At 37.9% G+C, this 27,853-nt stretch overlaps 4 protein-coding genes across 4 annotated transcripts; 3 read left to right on the top strand and 1 right to left on the bottom strand.

Moving 5' to 3' along the window:
- Positions 1-731: 731 nt before the first annotated feature.
- Positions 732-6,836, top strand: AK88_00135 (uncharacterized protein; the record flags this gene model as incomplete). Its single annotated transcript, XM_012477786.1, has 1 exon — positions 732-6,836. The coding sequence occupies one exon, from the start codon at positions 732-734 to the stop codon at positions 6,834-6,836; it is 6,105 nt and encodes a 2,034-aa protein (XP_012333209.1).
- A 1,107-nt stretch (positions 6,837-7,943) lies between these two features.
- Positions 7,944-9,464, top strand: AK88_00134 (uncharacterized protein; the record flags this gene model as incomplete). Its single annotated transcript, XM_012477785.1, has 1 exon — positions 7,944-9,464. One exon carries the CDS (start codon positions 7,944-7,946, stop codon positions 9,462-9,464), a length of 1,521 nt encoding a protein of 506 aa, XP_012333208.1.
- A 583-nt stretch (positions 9,465-10,047) lies between these two features.
- Positions 10,048-11,982, bottom strand: AK88_00133 (uncharacterized protein; the record flags this gene model as incomplete). Its single annotated transcript, XM_012477784.1, has 1 exon — positions 10,048-11,982. One exon carries the CDS (start codon positions 11,980-11,982, stop codon positions 10,048-10,050), a length of 1,935 nt encoding a protein of 644 aa, XP_012333207.1.
- Positions 11,983-13,954: 1,972 nt separating this feature from the next.
- Positions 13,955-16,745, top strand: AK88_00132 (uncharacterized protein; the record flags this gene model as incomplete). Its single annotated transcript, XM_012477783.1, has 7 exons — positions 13,955-15,062; positions 15,310-15,606; positions 15,742-15,848; positions 15,954-16,022; positions 16,142-16,173; positions 16,306-16,408; positions 16,608-16,745. 7 exons carry the CDS (start codon positions 13,955-13,957, stop codon positions 16,743-16,745), a joined length of 1,854 nt encoding a protein of 617 aa, XP_012333206.1.
- Between the last annotated feature and the right edge of the window lie 11,108 nt (positions 16,746-27,853).

Genomic DNA, 27,853 nt, shown 5'->3' with positions numbered 1-27,853 from the left:
ATTCTAATGATAGTAGTATCAATGTGGGCGGGGGTGGGAGAACTTGAGCGCCACTTTTTAGGGTTAAGCGAATAATCCATAATCATTAAAAGGGTTTTTTTTTTTTTTTTTTTTCTTCTCCATTAACATTGCATACCTTATAATTTGCACAGCAAACATGCCGCCTTTATAAAAAGAACGCCCTGAGCAAACCTCCATTTTTTTGTGTATACACCTACGCGTTACTCCATTAGGTGGAAGGACTACAAATTACAAAGGGGCATACACGCATGCAAGAATGTTTTTGTATGCATGTATATATATTGTAGGGTGGCATTTGAACCACGCCGAGGTACGTTCTCTTTCCTCCACAAGAACCCCCCCTCGATGATAAAACGTGCAGTTGAACTGACGAATGTATATCGAACGTACACACCCCGTTTCGTTGTCAAATACGTACAAGGGAAGAATCAGTTCACCTGATCACATTCGAAGAGTGAATGGACATACAGCCCCTTGTGTGTAATTCCTTCGCCATAACAGGAAGGGGAATAATATTTGGCAGAGAGAACGCAGCAATACAAAATGGTAAAACTAGGACCCCTCCCTAAGTCTACCCCGCATTAAGCATCGCCCGTGTGAAAAAGCGAGGAGGCGTGAGGGGTGTAACGCGGAGCAGCGGCATGCCCGACGAAACGGCTACGATCTGTTCGCGTGTTCACACCTGATCCTGCCGCTCCCCCCCCACACACATGATGTATGCGGACCGAATCCAAGTGGCCTGCTACGGGGACAAGAAAATCCCCAGCAAGCTCAAGTACTTTTTCAAAGAAGACCTGTACGAATTATCAGACGTGAAGCTGGACGAGCGAATCAACCTGCTGCGAATACATCTGAAGTATGTGTTCTATGACAACCCCTTATCTGAGTACTTCAAAAATGAAGGAAACCTGCTATCGGAAAAGTCCCTAATTTATATTTATTTCCTATGCCTTAACAATTTGGAAGAGTACAGAAATGAAAAGGAGTATATTTTAAACCGGTACAAAGACTCAGGAAATGACGAAAATGACGAATGCATAATTATTTATGCTTACAATTTGGAGGACAACGTAAACGAAATTAAAAATATTAAAAAAATTAAGTCAGACTTTAATCATAACAATTATAAAAGCATTAAAATATTGTCTCTACCAATCCTCCAAAATGAAGAATACGAAGAGGCGAATAACAAAATGAAAGAATTGTATGAACACTTTAAAATAAGGTACATGGATCATTTAAAAATATGTATAGAAAAAAAATACCACATGATAAGGAGTGGCTACACAAAAAGCATGACGAACTTTTTAAATTTCGTAGATCATAGTAAAAAGTCGGTCGGAGGAGAGAAAAAAAAAAATATAAATTTACAAAAAAGTAAATTTCATTTGACTGATTTTACGTATCAAGTACAAAACGGACAAGAAGAAAATCAAATTCTTCAGTTTATTAATTTTTATAAAAAACATAACGTCTTCTTATTCTGTAACCAATTTGTAAATATCAATTTCTTTTTAAAAAAACACGACCTGTTCTCATACATGAATGAAATAGAATTTGTAACAGATTATGATGAAGACGTGTACATAGAATTGTATGACCATTTTCTACTCCTCTTCATATGGTGTGAAAATCTCTGTCTACTTTTTTGTAAATTAAACCTTTTTAAAAAAAGTTACGTCCTCTACAGCACCATGGCAACATTGTTCATCAAACATTTAAACGTGTTTGTAAAAAAAAAGAAATGCTTCATCCATTCGTCCATTCTGTTCGAAAAAAATTATCTTACCTTAGCTAGATACATAAGGGAAAGGAACATATGCTCTATGCACTTATTGGAATATATTTTTTTTAAAAAATTTTCACTTCTTCTTTTTTTAAATAAATTTTCCTACATTTCCAGTAAGGCTTTAAAATTTGCCCAGTTTTTTTACACCAATAAAATTTTTATCTTTATGCATAATTTCAGCCGATTTAAAAACAGCGTCATCCGGAATTGCACTCAGATCAACTACTTGAAGAATATCCAGAGGAAAGTCACAAAGTATCGCCGCCGAGACCTCCTAGCGCGCACAGCGGCTAAGGTCCCTACCCCGGGGGGAGTTCAGCGAGGGGAAAGACAAAGGAGTGCGCAACGTGATTTAGTGGAGAATGACAATCCCAAGAGTGACCACAACACCTCGCTGGAGCACGCGCAGCGGGATGCTACTCCTAGGGAACACTCCCCCGTCCTCCATAAAAACATGAGCAAGCACAAAAAAAGCCTCATAAGTGAGTTCAAGGAGGTGTTCAGAAAAAGCGTAGGCAACGTGGATACCGTGGGTAGAGCAGGGGGGAGCGGCGACGGCGTGTGTGAGCAAATGGACCAAGGGGTGCTTGGGCCAGACGAAGATCACCTACAAGACAACTGCCTAAAGGAGGACTCTCTAAAAGAGGACAACATGCAGCATGGCGGCATGTTGGATGATGGCCTGTTGGATGACGACAACTTCGTGAGCGAAAGCCCCACGAAGACAGCCTCCAACGACCTGTCGTGCACGCGTGCTGATCACAGCAGTCGTGCAGACCATTGGGGGGAATTCCCAGATGACCAAGACAAAATCACATTCCTTCTCAAGTGCTGCTTCATGAATAAGGAAAGTTACTTCGCCGTTTACTTTTACAACTTGGCTAATCTCATCAAGTTCCTCTTTGAGCGAAGGAGCTCCTTTTACCAGGAGGAGCAGAAAAAAAATAAAAGTGATAAAAGTGTGAAGAAACACCATACGAATATTAGCAAGTACCTATCGCTGCAAAAAAATATTATGAAATTGGGATATAAGAAAAATTTTTCCAAAAAAAAAAAATCGAAAAAAGGTTTGAAAATTAAAACGAAAAGGAGCAATTCATTAAATGACTCATCCACATCGCAATTATCTTCCACATTATCAGATCCTTCAGAAGGCAAAAACAACAACTACACATTCTATCAACACAACGATTTCTTCATAAACGTTTCGAATATTTTTAAACTCTCATTTGTCATTTTAAAAAATATAATAAATAGCTACAAAACAGACAAATTATTCGACCAGAGAAATGCAAAAAAAGTGTATTTGCTCAACTTCTTCCTTCATTACTTGGAAGAAAAACAGTTTGAAAAAAATATACAAAAGGAAGAAATGCAGCAAGTGAAAAATGAAGGAAAAAATGTCTATCAAGCTTTCCCAATATATCATATAAAATTTTTCTCAAAAAATAACGAAAAAGAAAAAAAAAACTTACTTATAAGCATTATGAATAAAATCACCAATTTGTGTTATAGAAAATACGGAAACGTGGCCACGATTAATAAATTCTTCTTGGCAATTATTTTATTTGAAAACTCAAAATATAACAAATCCTTGAGAATTTTAAAAAAAATCATCCAAAAATGTAACCACGAGTTTGTTATCTTTTTCTGTATGCAACTTATTTCTTTGCATAAGGTGAATAACCAGTTTTATCATTTTTGCTCCTCCTTTTTTTTATCCAACCAGTACAGCCCAATTTGTTCTTTCAAAGATGTTAATATTAATTTTTCCAAGGGGCACCATTATCAGGATTACCTTTTCTTCAGCCACGCAAAAAATTCCCTCCTAAAAATTGAGCACGACAAATGTTATGGCAACGATTTCTTTTCTTCCCTGGGGAAGGATATCGTTGTGTCTTATCGGAACGTAATGCAACATGTCTTGAGGTCTGTTAATAGAAAGGGAGAAATGCACCCATCAACTGTGCACACACAATTGGTCCCCGAAGGAAAAGACACGGTCCAGAGGGGACTACTCAAGGAAGGTGAACAAATTGATGGCCACTCCCAAAAAGACACCTCTAAACCAATCACTACCCCCATGGCTGTAAACAAAAATAAAGTAATCAAATTTGAAAGGAAGGTGTTTTACCAGAACAACTACTACTTCGAGCCCAACGCACAATTTCTCAAGACCCTGCGCAGGTTTAACTTCTCCGTTTCAAAAAACGATGAAAAGGGCGAGATGCACATCCCTCACTCAGACGTCAAGATATTTGTGCAGTCCAACTATAACCTCTACCTCTTCGCCTCCAACATGCTCTTTGGAAACTTCGGCGAAACGGACGAATTGGAGGAAGTGAGCAATCCCACCCCACTGCCTCACATCGGAACCCTGCTACGCCTAAAAATAGAAAAGTGCGCCCAGAAACAGGGAAAGAAAGGCACATGGAAGGCCCAACCACCCAGAGTAAAACAGCTATGCGTGCAATACGATGAAAACATCGACCTCTTCGTCTTTTCCGCCCTCTCGCAAAACCTTCTCATTGATAAGGTAATGATTGAGCTATACGACGAAAAGGCAAATAAAAAGTTGCACTTAAATTTTGCGCATAATAAACATGTAATCAAAACTGGATTAAATATAATTAAGTTAAACATATCAAGCATTCTTGAATGCAAACAAATAAAATGGAAGAATTTTTATTACAAAATTAATTGTGTGTTCCTCCAAGTGAATCACTTTTGCTTGTATCAACAAATGGGCATACTTCCAAATAGAAACATATTGACTCCCTTCTTAAATGCCTACACCAATTTTATACAGTCCAATTATATATTATTAAAGACAAACAAGTATGCCAGCTTCTTTCTGCAACAGCTAGTTTCTCCTCTTTATATAAAAATAAAAACCCTACAATCTGTTTTAAATTGCCAATTGGTTGCATCCTATTTGAACAACACGTCTTTGGTTTATAACAGCAAAAACTATGTCAAGCTGATCGTGTCCAATTCTCACACGCATGTCGACTCGAGGGAGGAAAACGAGTTCATCTCCACTCACCGTGATACCACCACACAAGTTCCCCATGTGGATAGTCCCACCAGAAGCAATTTCAACCAAATTAAAAACGTCCATCTCTTCGTCCACAACAAAAGCCAAAAATCCGATCTACAACACATGAGCGAAAAGTGCACCCTACCCGATTCAGTATTTTTCCTCATCGAAGCAAATGACCATATACAAATTTCCGAGCCAAAGGTTTTAAAATGGGAAGATACCTGTTTTACAAAACCAGGGGACACAAGTGCATGTCCTGTTCAAAAGGAGAAAGTTAATAATAACAATAGAGGTCATTACGACCACAAAGGGGAAAGGAACAAAGACTCCTACGCAGTTATATCATTTGTACCAGTAAAGACAAATAACCCTAACGTGGTTATTAACAGTGAACAGTTTCAACTCAATATTACTAGCGAAAAGAATTTACATACATGTGATTCACCTGATCAACCTGAGTCCTACCCAGACCAGGTAAAAATAAAATGCGTCATAAATATAGATTTGGAGAAAAAAAAAAGGAGAAAAAGAAAAACAGATCTGTATGAATTATCAAATGTAAATTATATTGGACAAACCCAATTCGATCATTTTATTAATGTAGAAAAAGAATCCTCATCTAATCCAACATTTAATAATCAAATAATCATTGACAAAACTTTTCACCTTGCTAACATTTTTAATGAAAAAATTAAAACCTACAGATCGAAAAACACCATGTTGTATGAATTAATCTTAAAGCTACATAAAGATAATTATTCTGTTTTTTTAAAAAAGTTTGACGTTTCTATTAGGAACAAGTGTGGTGCAGGTATAAAGGGTGCAAAAATATTTCTTCTCAATGGCCACAATGGGGGACTTGCCCCGAATCGCTCTTTGGGCATGAGGGATAACAGCTCCAATGATATGGCTCAACTGCAGGCGTACACGCTGCGGGCGAAAAGACCGGACCCAAAGGGGACACAACAGGAGAAGCAGTCACTGGAGTCGGTGGAAGTTGACGTCCTGCAAGTGAACGGGCAAGTGAAAAATGACGTGAAGGAGGAGATTAACGCAGGGACGAACCACACGACTGACTTAGGCACAACCGGTGCGATTGGTGAAGGGGGGAAGGACGCCCTACCTCCGGGCATAGACACCCCGAATGAGTCCGACGCCAGCAACGTCAACCTGTGGAGCGCAAACCACATGCAGGAATCTGGCGCAAGCAGCTTGAGTTTGCTCAGTGCGAATGATCTGAACGAGGACGGGGGAGGAAAGAGAAACCCAAGCAACGAGGTCAACTACATTCATGACGAAATTGACATCAACAGTTATATACACGGAGGGATGAGTGTGTTCTTCCTTTTCGAGGTGACCTACGGCGAAGCGAAGAAAAGTGCCGTTCATCATGATGGTACTAATGAGTCTGATAATGACCACAGTGGCACAAATATGTTAATCCACGACAGCATGACCACAGGAACCCTTTGTGTCACATACGAATATCGTAGCCTTTTCAGCATAAAGCCATTCGAAAGGAACCCAAAGGAATACATTTACACCCTCGATGTGCCCATCCCCCCATGCCTCCTCCCAATTAATGTGAACTATGAGATACCAAAGTATGGAACGCTACACACGTCGCTCAATATCAAAGTTGTCTTGTGCAATAATATGCGGGAGGATATTTATATGAAATATTTTGTATACCTAGAGGGGAAAAAGAAAAGTGTTAACTGTGAAGGTGATGATGAATACAATTGGCTAATAAATGGATTTAAAAAGAAGGTCCTCTTTTTGCCAAAAAATTCCTCACATGTCATTAATTTGATTATCCTTCCTTTAAAAATCGGCTTAATTAACTTCCCCCCAATTTTATATTACGTAAAATTAAATGACAGGTGGGTTGAGGTAACTGAAGTTTTGAACAAGAGCGAAAACTTTCAGCTTATCATTTCGCCCTCCTTGCAATTTAGCCCTAAGGTGTGGCAGTTGGCATAAGGTCATCTAGCGAGCAGAGTAATACACAGCCAGTTGTAAAAAATAAGTAAATGGTGGGAATTTTTTTTTTTTTCCAAATTCCTGTGGTGAATGAATTCCCCATGTGCATCCCTCTTTGTGTAGCCACTTCTTCACAGAGGGAACCTTCCATTCGATTGAAAACACTCTCCTGTCCCCTTCGCACTCGAGCAGAAAATATTGTCCACAATAGTGATGAAATATTTTTAAAACATGCAAGTTCCCCCTTTTTTTATATGTACGAATGACGACCCCAATTTGTTTGACACCATGAATGGGCGACTCTCATAACGCATCAGCTGTTGTTTAGGAAGGCACATGTCTTCTCTTGCACAAGAGAGAGTATTATTGGGCCTGTTATAAATGCACGTGTGAGCCTACATAAGTGTGCAAACAAATGGAAAGAAATGTGTTAGCCCCAATTAATACCTCCCATATGATGGCATTTTTTATTCTCAATTTTTCCGTTTGTTTTTTCAACCACCTTTTTTTTTTTTTATGCCCCCTTGATAACATAACAGATTAAAGGGATATGACCTTGATCCCCTTTTTTTTTTTTTTTTTTTTTTTTTTTGTCATTTTTAAAACGATGCAACATGAAAATTTGCACCCTAATTTGCAGTTGCACAGTTGTAAACGCCCATCTGTGGTAATCGCGCCCACCGCGAAAGTTCAAAAAAACTTTAACCGCTTACCACACAATTAGGAGCGCGGTGTAGACCCGTGTGAGGGCTTATCTGGTGGCCACCCTCAATATTGATATAACTTCACCTCCTTATCAAACAGCTTATGTTGTTCTGACGCAAAAGGAATATTAACTGATGCTGATTTTTTTTTTTTTTTCTCCCCCCGTGTGATCCCGTTTGCGTCACTGCAGCAAGGTAAACACTGCACGTACATTCTCATAACGTGGAGGGTCATATAAATGTACACGCCGCGTAAACACACAACCCTGCGGAGGGAACTTCTCCTTTCAGCAACCGCGTTCTGGTGAAGCTAAAAATGTGTCATGGCTCATTTCGGGCAATAGGATAATCGGTGAAACAGGGGAAAGCGCAAACACTAGAGTAGAGGGAAGCGCACACAACAATGAATTTGCGCAAGTTATTTTGCAGCAAAACACAACGCGCGCTAGTAAGAGGATGGTGTCTCGAAGGGAAATTCTCCTTCACGGGAAAATGCTTCCTCACCAATGAAGCCAAACCGTTTAAGGTCGGAATCATTGGAGCTGGCCCATCGGCCCTCTATTGCTGCAAACATTTACTAAAACATGAAAGAGTCAAGGTTGATATTTTTGAGAAGCTACCCAACCCCTATGGCCTCATCAGGTATGGAGTGGCCCCTGATCACATTAATGTGAAAAATACGTACAGAACTTTTGACCCCGTTTTTATAAACCCCCATTACAGATTTTTTGGAAATGTTCACGTAGGGGTAGATTTAAAAATGGAAGAACTCCGGAACTACTACAACTGTGTCATTTTTTGTTGCGGCGCGTCTGAAGTGTCACTGCCGTTTGTACAGAAAGATGAGGATAACACGCTTAGTGGGGGAGAAAAGCAGAACGGAAAACAGAGCGGCCTTTTCCATGCAAGGGATCTAATCTACTTTTATAACAACATGTACAATGACATGCGATGCAGAGCAGTAGACAATTACCTAAATTCATTCGAAAATTTCAACACCTCTGTAATCATAGGGAACGGAAATGTGTCTTTGGACATAGCACGCATATTGATAAAATCTCCAGACGATTTAAATAAAACGGACATCAGCAATGATTACCTCAAGGTGATAAAACGACACAACATTAAACACATTTACATTGTTGGACGAAGGGGATTCTGGGAATCATCCTTTACTAATGCAGAGCTGAGGGAATTAATTTCTTTAGAGAATACCAAAGTCATTTTAAGCAAAAAAAATTATGACCTCTGTTGCCTTTTAAAAAGCGAGGAGACAAATACAAATATGAAAAAAAGGCAACATGAAATTTTTGAAAAAATGGTAAAAAATTACCAAGAGGTGGAAAAAAATAAAGAGTTGTACAAAACACATAAAATTATCGAATTCATTTTTTATTTCGAAATAAAAAAAATACAACACATCGATAGTGCCATGAAAAATGTACAATTTGAATTGAACAAAAATGTCCCCATGTCCTATTCGTCTTTTAAAGAAAACAAAGTCTTGGAAACTCCACTGGTCATCTTTGCTACAGGATTTAAAAAATGCAACTTCACAGAAAATTTGTATAATAAATCTGTTCAAGAATATAGCCAACATATAGCGAAACACAAGTTTGGGCTTTTCAAGGCAGGCTGGTTTGATACAGGACCCAAGGGAAATATAGCTACTCAAATTTTGAACTCCAAAAATTCTACACATCTCGTTTTAAACTTCCTCAACAAAGTAGACAATTTTTTTAACAATGACATTTCGATCTTGTTACAACAGAAGAAAATTCCGTATGTTTCCTTTGATGATTGGAATTACCTCCACGAAATGGAGAAACAAATGGGGGCGCAGAAAAACAAAATTGGCCAAAAGTTCTCACAAACTGGGGAGGTCTTGCGTGTACTCAAGGACAGAATGGGGAAAAGCCAATGAGTCTGGAGTAAGCAGCAACCCTTACATGTTCCCCCTTCGCGTTGGGAGCAGCCACTTCAACGCTCTGTTAGCGGTAGGTCCTCCATTTAGTTCCTTCCCTCTCATTTTTGTACCCACCGATGAGCACATTTATCCTTCGTCCATCTCCCACCACTTACCGATGTATTTTTAGAACATGTTCGAAAGAAGTGTCACCTCCCATGTTCTGCCACTCATCCTTCAAAATGTTCCCCCCCACCATCCTTTTTTTTAACGTTCCATTTTTGAGGAAAGTCCCTTTTTTCTTTTTTTTTTTTTTGTAATTTTTCTATTTTATCACATTTGATATATGTACTTATAGAAATATTAGCCATTCGCACCGTTAAAACTCTTCACACGGAACGGTAGACCCCTTCCGGTTGCCATGCTATGGGTTGCCATGTGGGGCCACTACAATACGTGTACCCCTGTTGAGTACACCAAAAATGTGCAACTTTTTGGAGAAAAAAAAATTCTTTTTAAAAATGTCCCTCACAAATGAGCTGTTACTTGTACGAGGAAGCCTTTCACAAATTGTATTATGTGCCCATATATGTTGGACCCCCTAGCGCTCGTCTATGTACGAAATATAGGCCCGGAGAAATTCCCGTATGGGATCCTTTTTCTGTGGAACAACCCTTCCATCCTTCACCACAACTGCATCATAGTCGTAATTCTTTATTTCAGCCTGTTTCAGTTCGAAGACGGGGATTTTTATCTTCACCCTTCGGTAACTTGGAATGTAGCATTCGCTTTCCGTCTTCTCCTTTGTTTTGTATTCTTTTTTGGCTCTCAAATTTATTTGAACGCCAACCGTCCGTTTGCTCACACTTTTGAATTCTTTCACCCTTCTCTGTTCATACAACTTTTCCCCGTACACATTATGCTTCTTCGGAGGCATATAGCAATTTGGATCATTAAAGTCATTTCTGCCTTCTCGACTCTTCTGCCTGCACATGTAGATGTAATGGTCAGCCTTCTTGTTGCGTGTATTTCTTTTTTCACTTTGCCTGCACTGCTGCTCAGGGGCTTCACTAAAACTCTGCTTTCGAATAAGAGGTGATTTTAAGCAAATTTTATGGTTCTCAGATTTGTTCAGTTTGCTTCTATTTCCATACAGGGGGAAATACTGGGGCCGTCCGTCTTTGCAGACAACGTTCTCGTGCTGGTATTGGTGAAAGTTTCCATCGTGCGGGTAATTTTCATCATCGTCGCCATACTCAGCACCATTTTCAGGATCACTGCTAAACGAGTCCCCAATCTCGCTCCTTTCGTAGGCGCTACTGGTGTTCAGCTCGTCCATAGATTGGTGGTGTTGCTTTCTTTCCCATTCGCCATTTTGCGCGTACTTCCCCATGGAGTAATAAGCAAAAAGGGGGACATTTCTTGGGCAATCGAATTGGCTGGGCCTCCTTTCGACATTTCTCGTATGGCCAGTTTTTCCTACAACGTCCACTTCGGTACCGCGCTTGTTCGCTTTATACACACCCCTCTCAGGCGCGTTGCCATGCCTTACACCCCCTACAAGCACAAATGAAAAATTTCCGGCTGGGCGCCCACTCCCCCCAATACTCCCATCCCTTTTCTCATTGGTTAAACTAAGTTCGTTCACGAGCTCCTTTTTGGAGGTACTATTCCTATAATTAACATTTATGCCACTGTCCAACGTGTCGCACTCCTTTACTTTTTTCTCTGCTTCACCAAATTTTGTGTCGTTCCCGGATTCACTCTCTCCGTCTTTCTCACCCGCGTTGGTGTCTATTTGTTTGTCATTTGGCTCTTCTTCCACTTCCGCTTCGTTATTCCTGTGATTTTCCCTCTCCCCCTCGGCTGCATCCTCATTCGAGTAATCCTTCTTCCTGGTTAATTCATCTTCCCCTTCAAAAGGGTCACCCCTTTCGCTCACTTCACCTGCAGCGTCATTTCCTCCATGTACAGAATGCTCCTCTGTTGTTGCACATCCTAACGGTTTGTCATTCGATTCATCCCCATAAAAATTTAATGGCCTACTTTGCACCTCTTCTGCATTGTCGCATACTTCTATGCTATGGCTAAAACTTTTTTCTTCCTCAAAAGATATGTCCGATTCTGTTCTTATATTAATTTTGTACTTCTCGATAATTTTTTCCTTCTCCCCAAATCTTTTGTCGTCCTCGTCGGACATGCTTAAGTCCAAGCTTTGGAAGTTTTCCAAATCGCTCGTTAAGTCATCTTCTCCATGACCGCATTCGGCATTGTCACCCGCGGACTTTTTACCCTCCTCATGGGTGACATTTTCGTTAAAAACTTCCCCCCCGTTCGGAATCGCTTTGGTGTCCGCTTCAAAACAATCACTAAAATACTCCTTGTCACTGTCTACATCACTGCTTATGTTGTACAAACCCCAATTCGTATTTTTTTTTTCCATTCTTTTTAAGTCCCTTTCCTGGCCATCCGAGTAAAAATTTGATTCGCTCAAATCACTGTCTGTTGATAACATATCAATTCGAAGAATTTTCATTTGTGTTTTGTTGTATAATGCACATGTGTCTCTTCGTCTTGTTCTGTTTTTTTTTTTTTTTTTTTGTTTTCTCTTTTAACGAGCTTCTTTTCTGTGCTTTGTTCTTATTTTTTATTTTTCAGTTTACACATTTGTTACAGCATATATCTTGGTGCTTATGTTTGCTGAAAAAGAATTGTTCATGATTGGCTAGCTTTTTTTTTTTTTTTTTTTTTTTTTTTTTTTCATGTAAACACTTTTCAACAAACTTACGCGCAAATTGGCTGCCTGTTACGAGTATTGCTTTCGCATTTCCCCCCTTTTTTTTCTTTTTTAATTTTTTTACATTTTAAAGCAGCGTGTGGATATGTGAAGTGTAGCTTCTGTTGTTATAGCAAAAGGGGGTGATGGGGATTCCCCCAGTTTGTCCCAATTTTTTATTTTTCTGTCAAATGAAAAATAGACATGTTCTGAGGCGGACACAAGGGACAGATCATCAGGTGAAGGCTTAAAAAATTGGGCCCAAAAAAGAGCGAAAAAAAAAAAAGAGAAAAAAAAAGACGCGTGGCTGAATAGCCAAAAGAGTAGCTGCATGCTTTTTCGAAAAGCTAGCCGTTCGCAAAAATATTCTCACGATGAAAATTCTCCAAATTCCTTCTTCCCCCTTAAACATCCCACCAAACTCTCATTTTCCTAATTATAAATTTTGTGAAAACCCATGCATGCGCATAGCTGAACGTTCTCCTATTTATATATAATAATAACTAACAAAGAGCGCGCAGGTACCTATGCTACGATAATTTTAGTAAGATGAGCGCCCTATGATGGTACATGTGCCCACATAAGGAATTCATCCCAAAATTATGCGCCTTACATTGTACCACGAAGAGGGCGTCGCCTTGCTTCAAATAAAATTATACACCACTTAAAATGTAAAAATAGCAGCTTTTTTGAAAGGGCCCTATTATTCACATAAAACGTGAACCACTTTGTCCATTCGTTTTTGTGGCTTCCGTGTGGATATACGTCACAGCAACGAACGAGTGACAGCTGGTGACACACTGGGGTGTAGTAGACACGTTCCATGTGGTTCTCAACACTCTGACCACCACGTCAAATTGGCATTCCATTTGTGCAGGTTGGTATTTAAACGAAGTCACGTAGAGTCCCCACGAATGAAGCAGCAAAACGAAATGGCTTGCATAATTCTTTACACTCCTTTTAAATCTGTCTGCATGGGGTTCTTAAATTATAGGGGGAATTCCCCCCATTGTAAAAACTATTTAGCGTAACTGGGCCATCTATCTCATTTTTTCTTTACTATCCCAATTTGGCTTCCTCTTGGACCTTAATGATTGCTCGAAAAGTTGAAACGGAGGTGAGATCACTACGTTGCAATTTTTTTTTTTTTTTTTTTTTTTTTTTACACTGTTCGCACAATATGGTATCGCATAAGAAGTAGCCTTGCACTCATCGCGGTACGTACACCGCTTGCATTGTTTTTTTTTTTTCTATACACATATCTACGCGCGCAAATTGACCTTTACGTATTTACAGGTCAAACGGGTTACACACAAATGTGCATTTGCATGTTGGCAGAGCGAAACTTTGGTATTAGCCTTCCACGTACACGTCTGGCAGGCGATCTGAACAGTAGGCATTCCCTACAAATGTTAAAATGTGAAGAAGCGGTGTGGTTTTCATGTTATTGTTTACATTGTGGCAAAAAGGGGTTGCAAGCCATTTGGGAACATCTCATGCCAAAGGGTAAAGCTTTAAAAATGTAGTGGATGCCCATTTTTTTTTTCACCCCTCCCTGAAGCTAAAATGTGCACACTGTTTAAAGTCTACCTGGGAGAAAATCGTCGTAGAGCTATCCAATCGTGTCTGTAAACCATAAAGTTGCGCCCCCTTTTAGGTGTAATTTTTTTTTTTTTTTTGTTCCTTCTTTCCACTTCTCCCCGCCCCCCCTCTTTTCGCTACCTAAGTCAAAATGAACCTACACAAGGAAAAGCGAATCCCCCTATGTTGCGAAATTTGCTTAAAAGACGAAAAAGACGTATCTGACGAAGTAATAAAAACGGCAGCCCACAAATGGTTGTTCTCCTTAGGAATAACCATAACGTTAGGGCGGCATGATCCCAAAAAAATTAACTGCGAAAAATTGAACAAGTCTTGCGACTATATAGTTATAGAGCCAGCGGTGCCAGTAAAAATAATAAAGGAATACAACGAAAATTACGACAATGGAATGTATGGGCAATTCTGCACTACGCATTACTCCGTTTATGAAATGAATTCATATTACGATTCGCATGTCCACGTGGATAATGCAACCAATTGTGGTTTACCACCCACTTGGGAGAATTGCCACCCAACGCAAGGGTCAAGAAAAGAAGATGTGACAACAAAAAATACAACCCTGTTGCCGATCCCTAATTGTGATAGGACAAATATAACTAACCATTGGAGGGAACAACAAGGAGAGTGCCTTCTCAATGGGCACAACAACACCCCCTTAAATGGTCCTGTTACCGTTCCACACAAAAATGCTATTCATTCATCTACACAATACAACGAAATACAAAATAAAGAGAACATACGGCCGAATTCAAAATTGCTATTTACGATCCCCATGATAGGTGAAAAATCCTTATCCTCCATGGAGGAAGATCCAATCATTTTGCCAAATTTTTGTTGCATTGTAAATGTAGTTACGTATTATAAAAATGACGAGTTGGTAGAAGAACAATTTAATGAACCAAGTGAAAATGAAGGAGGTTCAGATGAAGACGGGGAAAATACTCATGATGAGAAAAAAAAAAATGCCAAGCGCGTACCCATTTTTTCTCAATATATTTTACCCCACTTACGCTTTCATAAATTATGGGACAGTCTATATTATGAGGAAAATATAAAAAGAGATTTACTAGAATATGTTTCTGCTCTAATGCTCTTTGCTACCAAAAAAATTGATCGCAATTTAATTAATTATAATCACCTTGTGTTGTTGTATGGACCTCCAGGAACGGGGAAAACTTCCCTCTGTAAAGCTCTGGCTAACAAAATTTGCATTCGTCTCTCAAATATATATGCCACAGGTCCGGTTTATAGTTCCCACAGGGTGGTGCGGCTTTGTTCCCTGATGCGTAGACGGCATGTTGCGCTACGTCTACGTCGAGGGGATTGTCCATAAATGTGTACACCTCTGTGTGTGTTGTTTTTTTTCCTTCTCCTTGCTCACGAGACATTTCGAGCGAATCCCTTCCCATGCCTGTGCATATATTGGCTCATATTTGAAGCCTACTAATTTTCCCCATGGGGATCCGTACTCTGTTAACTCCGCAGGCATTCTGATTGAACTGAACACACACACGTTATTCTCCAAATGGTTTAGTGAGTCGGGGAAGCAAGTGCTAAAGTTATTTAACAAGATTAAAAGGATAATCGAGGACTACGGAGAAAATGATATTTTCATCTGCCTCTTGATAGACGAGGTGGAAAGCTTGTCTGCAGACAGAAGGCGCTCCATGGACAGCACGGAGCCCTCGGACACTATACGAGTCGTCAACACCTTGCTCACTCAAATAGACTCCCTTAAATATTACCACAACACGTTGTTGCTCACCACGTCGAACATTTCCGGTGTGTCAGAGCGAGCACTCATGGTGGCACAAGTGTGAATGCGGCACGCGCGATGTTACCTCTGCGGAGAGGTCCCCACGGAGAAGCCCCTACGTAGTATCCTCCACACATTACCCACCGCCCACCACTTCGCAGAAATGATCGATGACGCCTTCATCGACAGAGTAGACCTAAAGCAGTTCATTGGGTTGCCAAACGAAGAATGCAGATACGAGATTTACAAGGACTGCATTGAAGAATTGGTATTATCAGAACAATGTCACATCTCGCTAAGTGTGTAAAATGCGTACGCCTCTATTCTTTCCCGTCAATTTCTTTTTTTTTTTTGACTCCTTTTCACTGCGTAGATGGAGAAGGGTATAATTCACTTTTCCTCGAAGGTTCCAAATTATGAGCGAGTTAAAAAATTGCTCAAGGTGCGTATTTTTTGAACGCATTGCATTGTCATGCCGTTTGAAGCGCCCTTATAGTTCACACCCTATATAAGTGTGAATACCTAGACTCACTCCCGTAATTTGTTCTTTTCACATTGCAGAACGGACAAGGGACAGAGACAGATGAATACATGTAACAGCTGCGTGCAAAAGGATACACTTTGAGGGAGGGGGGACGAAATGGCAAATAGGAAATCCTCACCCGAGAATTACTCTTCTTTAGATTCTCTTTTAACCTGCTCGTTTTTCGCCCGCTTTCCCGTAGCTACGGAACCGAACTGATGAAGTGCGCCAGGATGAGCAACGGCTTCAGCGGCCGCTGCTTGAGGAGAGTTCCCTTCCAAGCATACGCCTACTTCTGCCAAGCGGTAATGAGAAAGGCACACAGGGGGGCATGCTAACATTGAACTTCCACATAAAACTCTTTCTATGGAAAATAAACACAAGAGAGTAACAATATATAGGTTACGCCGGATTCAAACATGTAAACGGAAATTTTAATCCCAGGGTGATTCTGATTGGCTCAAAATGTTTTGTTATATCATTGTGCATAATTTTTCCTTGCAGACCTTACGCTTTTACAATTCAACAAATAATAACAATCAGAAGGTTTTAATTTCACTGGTGGATTTTTTGATGGCACTTCAGAGGGCCATTCAAAAGGAAGTTATAAATAAGAGTAAATTGCTAGATCAAAAGAAGTAGCCATTCAGTGGCACCTTCGCTCACGCGGTTAATACAACCATAGAAGCCTGGATGCAATGAAGCATTGACGCGTCGACGCAGCAAGGACAGTTCCTCGGGCATATAACCCTTTCGCCTGTTTTTTTTTTTTTTCTTTTTTGATGTAGTAACTGTCCATGATGTGCTGCACCCGTTGTTGCTTTTTATTTTTGCCAAATTTTCAATATATCTAGCTTTTTTTAAGAGTAATTTTTTTTTTTTTTTTTTTTTGTGTGTGCCTGTGTGTAAACAGTAACGTTACTTTTTTTGTCACAATTGTGTGGGTTCATTTGCTGACATACCATGGTTAAGGTATTCATGAAATGCACACTAAACGACTTTTTTATCTCCTTTTAACAAAACGTGAATAAATGCTTACACATTGTATCATTTCGGTTTAACACATTGGTAGGTATTTCTCACCAAGGAATAGCTTAAATTTTGTTGTTTTTTTTTTTTTTTTAGCTAGCTAGGTAACATTTTATGCCTCGTCACATTTTACATATGTACCTGCCGAATCGGGGGACCACAAATGAGAGCTAACAAAAAGGAGGTAATATGGACCATTCTACATAAGCCGCTTGTTTTCTCTCAACCCAATGCAATTTATATTGCCTTTCCTTTTTAGAGATTCATGGGGGGGACATACCTGTATTTGGTGTTGACGAGCGTGGCTTTGGAAAAATGCGCACACGAATGAGTAGGCCACTTTCGCGCTTGATACAAAAAATAACAGCACAAACGCTGAGCTGGTCGAGAGAAAATACATAAAAGTTGCCAATTCGCGCCCCTGTAAATGTTTAAAATGTTGAAGAGTGATTAGTGACACAGGGGCTTCGCATTTGCTTCGCGTTACTTTGCGTTATTCTGTTGCATATTGGGTATTAATTTTTTTTTTTTCTGTGTCAGGGAGGAGGAGCATTAAGGAAGAACTTCACAAAGTGATAATATATTACATAAAAGCTTAAATAAATGTTGTATATGTATGGTAAGGTGTACTGTGTATATATAAAAATACATTCGAGTGAAAATACAGTTCGGCTCTTGGTGCCTTCTCCTTCTTATATCATTTCGCTGTATACTGCAAACGCCTCCACTTGTGCGCGCACAAAAAAATGGAGGTAGTTCAGAAATAATTGTATAGTATTCCATATATGGGTTTGTATATATATAATATGTATTCAAAGGGGTTGGCGGTTGACCCCTCCATCCCCTGCATGCACGCCGAGAAAAGTTGTAAGAGTGTTCAGGCTCGCGTTCAGCTCGCTTTTTTCTTTGGTAACAATTACATATATGTTGAGTCCATTATACCCCCACGCGCTTTTCACACAATTAAACATATTTTTTCTTTTTGTTTTTCCCCTTTTGGTACCGATCTTTTCATTTGATGATAAGTTTAAGTGGATTAAAAATACATTCTAAATTCACCCCATGAATTGCTCACTTCTAATAAGAATCAAATTTACACATCTACGTAGGAAGGATGAGCACAAGTTAGTTCTTAAAACTCTTGTTTAGCTAAAACGAATAGTAGTAAAACTAGCTTTGCTTATCGCTTAAAAATATTTATCCATTTTTAATGTGTATTGTTCTTACATACCAGTTTAAGGGCCCTTTTTTTTGTTTTTTTAAAAAAAAAATTTGATAAGAAGTGTAATTTTTTTTTCCCCCCCATCAGAATATAACTCTAATAATATATAACCTTTGTAAGGCACAAGATTAAGGGGTTTTTTTTTGTGTGGTGGTCAGGGGGATTAGTTCTGAACAGGATCGCAAACCACGTGTTGTTTTATCTACACCCTTGCGCAACAGCTACATTTTAGGGTAAGAAAATATGTACACTGCCAGGGTGTTGCGCAAAGGGTGTATATTTCTTTCTTACGAGTTGTAAGGCAAACACATTTAGATAATTGCACATCGGTGTGGAAACCGTTGTAGAGGCGGAGTCCCCCTCCTGTGGCGTGAAATTCTAACCTTACAAATAAAGCAAAATCATTGTGGCAGACGAACTACTCGTGGTGTGTGCACACATTCCTGGTGATGTCAAAGAAGTAGCGAATGCAACATAGGTTTTATTGTTCCGAAAAAGAAGCTTATACACCCTGAGTGGAAATTTAGCAAAATTACACACCATCGCGCGGTTACTGCTGTTGCTAACTTTGTGGAAAGAGGTGGAAAATCGGTTTATTCATTTTGGAAGGAGATAATAAACGGAGAGTTTTTTTTTTTTTTTTGCACTTCACGTTTTGCATTCCTCATTGCTGAAGTACACTCCGATGATGTTGTCCGCGCGAGAGTACGCAATGTGCATGGCCGCTTATTGTGCAAATTTTTTATTGGAACATTTTTTTTTTTTTATTTCTCCTAGCCGAAGCCTTTACGCGCGGGTTAGCTATAATAATGTAACAACGTGCTAAGAGCTATTTTTTTTTTTTTATCATGTGCATAATTCTATTTCGGTTTGGAGAAAAATCCGCGGAGGCACATCGTACTCAATCAGCATGCCGCCGCGCATGTCGTGCGGGAATACGCAAATGTGGTGCGCTTATTTTCATCCATTTCCGGGGCCTTTTTAACACCCTCTTTTGCTAGCATGTATTGGTTTCCAATTAAGTTACACCTCGAACATGATGTGTTTTTTTTTTTTTTTTATAACTATGTAGATGCACCTACATGTATGCACTTTTATATATTTATATATGCTTGCATGCATGGCTACTCGCTTCCTTCTCGTAGTGAGTTCACTGCCCCTTTTGCAAGAACGCGCTGTCGCAGAGAAGTGCACTGCACATATATGAGCGCGCATGCACACCTTTTTGTGCACCTACCGTAGCGGAGTTTAAATCGTGCCACGTTTAGCAGCTTAGCCAGCTCGGCCAGCTTGGCCACAGGAACTCGAGTTATCCTGGCCGGAGACGAGCGTACATGCATGCATAACTTCGTTCGTGTACGCATTTTTTTTTTCTTTTTTGTCTCATGTTTATGCACATAATTTATATATCTACCCCGGTTTACAAAACTGTTTACGTGCTAACAAGTGGTAAAAGTTTCCATTTTTTGAGGTCTTTTTTTTTTTTTAAAAAAAAAATATATGTACCTATATATGTGGACATAAGAATTTTCGAAAGATACATGCTGAAAAAAGTATAACATCTCAAAGCCTACTCAAATTGTTTTTTTCTACATTTTGTTTTACGGATGTACATCTGGCGAACGTTGATTCTACGCTTTACACTCGGTCACTTGATGGATGTTTAAAAAAATTTTGTGCAGTTCTTATTTAAGCAAGTCGAAGGATCTCTTCGCAGCTTAGTCACCCTGCAAATGTGTAGTTCCTGAATGAGCCTCAAGAACGGCGGGAATGTTTTCTTGTTGAACTAGCTTTTTACATGTGCATTCGTGAGAACCGTCCATAACAGTACTCCAGTGGGAAGGCTCATATATAAGTACGAAAGTAGGTACTTTTTATATACCGCCCCGTCCCGTGCTCACCTGGTCTTATCTTGCAACGGCATAAGGCCGGAACATGCGCTAGCTAAGCTGCACTAGAAGTGTGTCCCCGAATTATTTTGGAACGTTTGCAGTTTCGTGTTCTCCATTTTTTCTCATTTTACTTTTCTCGTTATATTTTTCTCATTTTTTTTTTTTTCTCACTTTTTTTTTTTTCATTTTGCTTAATTTTTTTTTTTTTTTTTCTTCTTCTATTTTTATTATTAATTTTATATTTTTTACACTTCTGGAATTCTTAAAATGAAAAAGTGTGTTTCTTGAAGTTGAACAATTGACAAGTGCTAAATTCGACATCACAAAGATTAATTTATCACAAAATTTTCCATTTCCTATTTTTACCATTTTCCCAGTTTCCCACCTTGATGCTATATTGCCTTACAATTCCTTTTTTTTTTTTTTTTCCTTTCTTGTTTATCTTTTTGCTTTATCTACTTAGCATTTTTCATGAAAAGTTTTCCCCAATTTTTCACCTCTCTTTTGCGTTATTCTCGCATTAAATTGAGGAAGTTTCGCTCGCAGAAACAACACATGTTATTGAGAATTAGGGAAAACAGGCGAACTACTTCCCTTTGTGTGCCCTTGTCGACATACACATGTACATGCAAGCAAGTTTAAACGCATGTGTGAGTAAATTAACTTTACATAATGCAAGTGCGAGTATACTTTTTGCGTTTCTAATGCAGAAAGGCTTTCACGCCTTTAGGCACATATACACATACTGTTGCTCGCCATTTTTCTCCTGCTTTACACACCGCACATTTATGTAGTTGTGCGTTTGTTTGGTTGAACACGAAGTTTTATTTTGTGTGTAATCGGTGGACAGAAGAAAACATTCATTCATGCACAGATAGACTCGAAAAATAGTGTACCTATGTTTAGTACATCTTCTTAGATACGTGTATCCACATACCTATGTGTGTTCAGAGGTAGAAATTGTGCTCGATTATTACTAGGCTATTTTTTATTTTTCAAATAATAAAAGCCTTCTATTATTATTACCTCAACTGTGCAACAGTAGCTTCTTTTTTAAAAACAAAAAAAAAGAAATATTTTCAAATTTATGTTACTCGAAAGTATTCCCTTACATAGCTGTACACAAAACTTGAGTGTACGTAGTTTTATGCCTCAGTTTCTCCTGGCTCATTTGCCAAAAGCACATATAACCATATAATTACAAACACACAGTGAGTGTTAAGGTGCCAATAGGCAGCCGCCAAAAAGTACAGTTGTCCCGTGTCAACACAGTTATTAACATTTCCAAGTACCATTAATCCCTTTTCTATTATCCCCCTTTTTGGATACATTGACAGAATACTTGTTAATTGCATGAAGTGTTTTTTTTTTTTTTTTTCTTTTTTTCTTTCCAGTAAACTGCATACAACAGTGTTACATTTAGATTAATGAACCATTGCATGGAAGTGGAACCGCAAATAAAGCGACGTAAGAGTAGCTGCCATCCCTGTACATACATGTGTCCGTTTTTTTTTTTTTTTTTTTTTCTAAGTGCATTTGTCGAATGTGCACATTTGCCCACTTGCACATTCGCGTGCGCTGTTCGTCCTGTTGTACATTCTGATCCTTCTACAAAAACAACTCAGTGGCAAGGCAGTAGCAACGCATTACAAGTTGTAATGGGAAGAACAGAAATGAACAAATAAATACACACATGTGTGAATAAGCATACGTGCTTGTGTACGCCTGCGTGTGACTGTTTACATAACTTCGTACATAACTTCGCGCATAAATTCGTATATCGTACATAACAACGTACACATTTTCATATATATGCCACTTCGTAGTACACAACTCCCTTTTTTACACCTGTGCGCTCCCATTTCGCCGACAACTGCGTGGCCATAAAAAAACCATCCACATATACATTGCAGTTATATACTTATCCATACATGCACATATATTTACGTAAGCATATGTTCGTGCAAGTGTTTTTCTCTCTTTAACTACCAACGTGTAAATCGTTTACACAACAGTAGTGGTGTCGAATAATATATGTTCTACTATGAACATTCCGTAATTGAGCGCAAAAAAAAAAAAAAAAAAAACACACACAGCAAAAGAAAATAAACTGACATACGTTGATTTCCTTATTGGGATTATCATTGTAGTCACTTTTATGACGTTACACAAATTTTTTAAAAATAACATTTCGAAGCTGTTGCTGTGGGTTTTTTTTTTTTTTTTTTTTTTTTTTTTTGTTTGTGTTGCAAAAACTACTCAACACATACGAGCATTTATTCTGCTCAACTGTGAATTTAGAATGAGCTGCACCAATTGTTAATCGTATAGTAAAAAAAAAATTCATAAACAACTCCTTTATATCACAATTGGTATAACTACACTGCCAGTGATAACGAGCTAGGCGGTGGTCACAGCTCCCTTTCAATTACATACTCCTCTTACCACACGTGGTGCTTCTTTGCATGTAAAAGTCAACTGTGCATGTATATAATGGTGTACCATATGCTCATGTCAGTGTATTATATGAATACTTATTAACACATACTTATATTGTGTTTATATATGTGCTTGTACATAAGTGCATCTCCACCTACTTGTGCATATGTGATAGATTGTAAAGTTGAGTAAAAAAGAGCATTATGCACGACTGCACTGTATAAATGAACTTACACCTATATAACTGTATCTTTGATTTAACTCGCGTACCCGAAGAGATTTATTTATTGCAAAAAAAAAAAAAAAAAATTCTTCACGTTGTACACGCGACCATAGATAAAACACCTATGTGTTTACGCTCGCTCTTACGTTCGCCTGTGCCTTCGTTGCCTACGTATACAAAAGCACATGTAAGAGTACAATACGTGAACATATGTATATCTTTTTTTTTTTTTTTTTTCTTTTTTTGAACAACCTTGTGCATTCCTTTCATATATACCTGTTCAGGCTTGTACACGCATATGCTTATCCGCAACTTTTGCACAAGCATCGAGATGTGATATACGCAAATGCGCCTACGCGTGAGCACATGTACACGTGCGTAAAATACATGTACCTGCATATGTATTCGCACGTAAGTACCTCTGTGTATACGCTAAGGCAACATTCGCTGCATATAAACGGCCACCTATACATATGTGCTATCACATGCACGCGTAAGTTGCATAGCGTGTAGTAACATTCTTGCGCATTACACTAGTATGTGCTTACATCAGTATACGCATCCGATGCGTCCCGTACCCCTTTTCTGCCGTCAGGTCCGATGCTTCACATACACGCACTAATAGTTTCTATAAGCATATGCCACACCTACACTTTTTTTTAGCACACCGCTTTTTGTGTTGTTACGCGTTTGTGTATGTGTACCTGTTCCTTCACGCAGTACATATAGCAACTGCTCTAAAGGCTTATTTACATTCCATGCTACGTTAGCGTGGAGGCTTTTACGAAAGCGGAAGTAACGACGTGATCGATGCGACGCGCATACAAATGAGCGCAAACGTGTCCGTGCATGTGGAAGGCTATTTCATTTCATGCAAACTGTTAACAACGTGTGTACAACACGTACATGCGAATGAACTGGGGTTCGTACACAACTCGTAGTACTTGTTTTGTTCCATTATAATCACACTGTGGCGGTGAACATACCCGTGCGCATGTATGTCCCTGCATATAAAGGTGTACAAGCGGGCGTGCAATCCATAGTCCTTGTTTTTTTTTTTTTTTTTTTTTTATTCATCTCGGTGCACAGATGTACAGTCTGTATGCATATACCAGCACATCCAAACAAGTACAACTGTAGATTCGTGAATTTATAAATATGTACATAACACCAATATATACCCGTATGCACTTGTGTAATATATGCATAAATAACCTAGATGCGGGTAAAGCCATTCGCGCTCCCCACACCCAGATGAATTAAGGATTATCTATGTGTATATTCTCCACAGTATAAATTAAACCGGCAGATTAAAGCTATATATATGCGTATAGAGGTCATACGTGTTGTGTGTGCATGCTCATATTTATACATCCGCACAATCTACACGTATGTATAGTCCTGTGTATATATGCTCAGCTAAATGCATCATTTGTGCCATTACATATACACTCTGTTTATTTCTCCATTTTTAAAATATATTTTATAAATTCATGTTTTGTAAAAAAAGAGAAAATAAAACGAAAAGAAAAATAACAAAAAGGAAATCCCTTTTGCTAAATTAAAACAAATTAAAACAAATTAAACAAATTAAATTAAGTTTATTTTACTATATTTTTATTTATTTTATTTTATTTATTTATTATTTTTTTTTTTTTTAATATGTTCGCAAGAGTGTATTAAAAAAAGGAAAATTTGAAAAATTCATTTAAGCGGGAAATTCAAAAGAGCGCGCATGTATACTGTGATGCATATATAATAAATGTATGTTATATGTATGTGTGTTATATATGCTGTTATGTACGTATTGCAAATTTATGCCTCATTTGTTCTTTTGTTTCCCTTTTATTTGTTTTTAGTTTGTTTCTTTCTTTTTTTCATTTTTATTTTGTTTGTTTTTTTCCTGTATGTATTTATATATAATATATATGCCTTACGCGTCGCAGTAGTTTTAAGTGTCCAAACCTTTATCGTTCATTTAAAGATTTAAGTCGTTTTTTTTTTTTTTTTTTTTTTTTTTTTTTTCTTTTTGCATACACGCGCTGTGCACTTTAACCGCTTTGTTGCTTATATACATACATAATATAAAGTGCACATATCCATATGTATGCATAAAAATGTACCATATAAAGGTATACAAGTAACGTTTACAACACTTTTGCGTTGTTGTTTCCATAGTTGTTTTTAATTTCAACCACCACCGCGCACCACCTTCGCATCTATATCACAACTTATACAAAAATAAATAAATAAACAAATAAACATATAAAATATAACAGTGCAATCATCGCGTTATTTTATTTATTTTATTTTTTTTTGCTATTTTTTTTTTTTTTTTGTAGTTATATATGTATAAAAATACATACCGCTAATTAAGCTGTAACAAAAAAACCTACCCCCACATTGTAACCAAAAACTGCATGTATGTTTTTTGTAGACTCACGCGTGGGCCCGCAAATATGTAATGGGAACCCCTTATGGACTCAAGGCCTAGGTGCGTATGGATGTATATATATATATATGCATATATATGTATGTACATTTTATAACCCGTACGTGTTGAAGTTGCATGCCTGAGTTCCATACCGTTGTATGTATGGGGGTCACTGCCGTACGTGCGCTGACCACATATGCCCCATAAGGGTTTGCGTATAATATAACACGCTTTAGCTGTTGACCATGTGCACCAGGTGGTTTGTCGTATAAACATATTACAATTATATAAGTACCCTTGTATTGTATATACATAATTCGGACGTTATTCTTCACCCACTCCCTTGCATATTTCCTATGCCGACCCTTTACCCCCCATACATATATATGTATTGTATGTACCATATATTGCAACAGTTACACTGCACCGTCGAAGAAAATAAAATTTGTTACATACTGCATTAACTTCATGCGCGGGGAACAGAGAAAATAGTTGTCCCGTTATACAGGTCATAGATTTAATTTTAGATTAATTTAAAAAAGGAAAATTTTATTCTATACATTTCAGAACTGTTTTTGCTCCATTTCTTTTCCTTTTTTTTTATTAAATTAAAAAAAATTTATTCTAAATTTGAAAAAATTAATTAAAAAAAAATACATTAATTAAAATGAGCTTTTTTCTTTTTTTTTTTTAGTGGTATTATTTTCATTTATTTTACATTTTTAATTTTAGAGAATTATTTCCATTCTTATTTTGTATGAATGTGGTATGCATTAAAAAGATACAATTTTTTACTAATCACTTTATATTCTATTCGTTTGTATGATCCGTGTATATAAACATATATTATATATACATTCTTTCTTTGAATATTCTATGTGAACTGAACTAAGCTGAAGGGAAAAGAACTAGATTGGGAGATTCAACCTTTCTATTTATACTTGTGCCTGTTCTTTTTTTTTTTTTTTTTATCTCCTTTTTGCATATTTATTTCCCCCTTTTTCTTTTTACATATCTTTTTGTACTGGTTCTTTACCTGTTTCTATATTTCGAATCGTGTTTAATACAGACCAGTAAGGCAGATTAACGAATTGGAATTTGCGTCCCGAAAGGAACACCAACGTGTTTACCGCATTTTCCTCTTTGCCTTATATGAGTATATATACTTATAACCCTGCAGTCTCAAATGCAGATGCAGATTTGATCAGATGTAGGCACCATATAACCTAAGCATACTCCAGTGCAAGGTTAGGAATAATCTGTGGTACAGGTACTTTAAGTCCTCGTCTCGATTCAACGTGTATCATTTATATTTATCACATAGCGTGTATATTTATATATATAGTTACATGGCATAATACGCCACACTGTGTATAATATGACATGTGGAACAATATGTTAGTAGTACAACAACAATTGTAATTGTATTTGCATCTATACATTTGTTTTATTGCGCCCTGCGGATAAATGTACATGTTGGGTTATTATTATATCTGTCCGTATATTTGCCACCCCGGGTGAGAACATATATATATATGCCCACTGCATAGGTTCATATACGTCTTACAAATAATTTTACAACATTCCTTTTTTCTTTCTCTCTCTCTCTGTGTTTAATAAATTAATTGGCACAGCTATTTACATGTTTTTTATTTTTGTAACCCTGTTTATACAATTTTAATAGCAGTTATATATATATATATTTTCCACTTTTTTTTATTGTTCCTTTTGTAATTTTTTCTATTATTCCCTCTAAAACATTTTTTTCAATAGTTTTTTATTTTTTATAGTCTGTTTTGTAGTATTTTTTGTAGTCCTTTTTTTTTTTATGGTTCCTGTTGTAGTTCTTTTTGTACGTCTTTTTGTATTTTTTGTAGTTCCACATATTACTTCCTTATTACAGCGCCTTCCACATACTCCTGTTTTCTTTGGTCTATTTGTTTCAGTCATTTTTATAGTCTTTAAAAAAACTGTTGCTCATAGTGCATAAATACATACATTTATATATATATATATATATATATATATATAATGCCGCAGTAGTAATAGTGTTTAATTTAAGTGTTCCTTTTTTTTTATTGCATTTATGTAATTTTTTGCCTTATGTTCTTCTGTATATAATCACCATCTGTTTTGTAATTCTTGAATATTTCTTGTAACTCCGGGGGCCGAATTGCTCTGCCTGTGTGTCCTTCATACCTACGTATACGTGGGAAGACACGTTGGTGGAAGCACAGACAGTCGCATAGGCAACCCCCATAAGGAGACCCATACATAATCGCACAGCTAGGCACAACAGAACCATATCCTCTGTACCTGCTTTCCCTGCGCCAGCCTTTATATATTATGACATTTACATAAATCAGCGAAAGTGGAGAATCCGTAGATTGGTGAATCAATAGTTCATTAAACTACGCTTTCGATACCTCGCTAGAGACAAGACTCGAACTAGCGGTTAGGTGAGCAAAACGAGGGAAGATCAAAAAAAAAAAAAAAAATAAATAAAAGAAA

The sequence above is a fragment of the Plasmodium fragile genome (assembly GCF_000956335.1).
Source record: "Plasmodium fragile strain nilgiri unplaced genomic scaffold supercont1.1, whole genome shotgun sequence".
Classification (NCBI taxonomy): Eukaryota; Apicomplexa; class Aconoidasida; order Haemosporida; family Plasmodiidae; genus Plasmodium; species Plasmodium fragile.
Note: the sequence above shows the minus strand (reverse complement) of the source record. Positions and strands in the feature narration are given on the sequence as shown.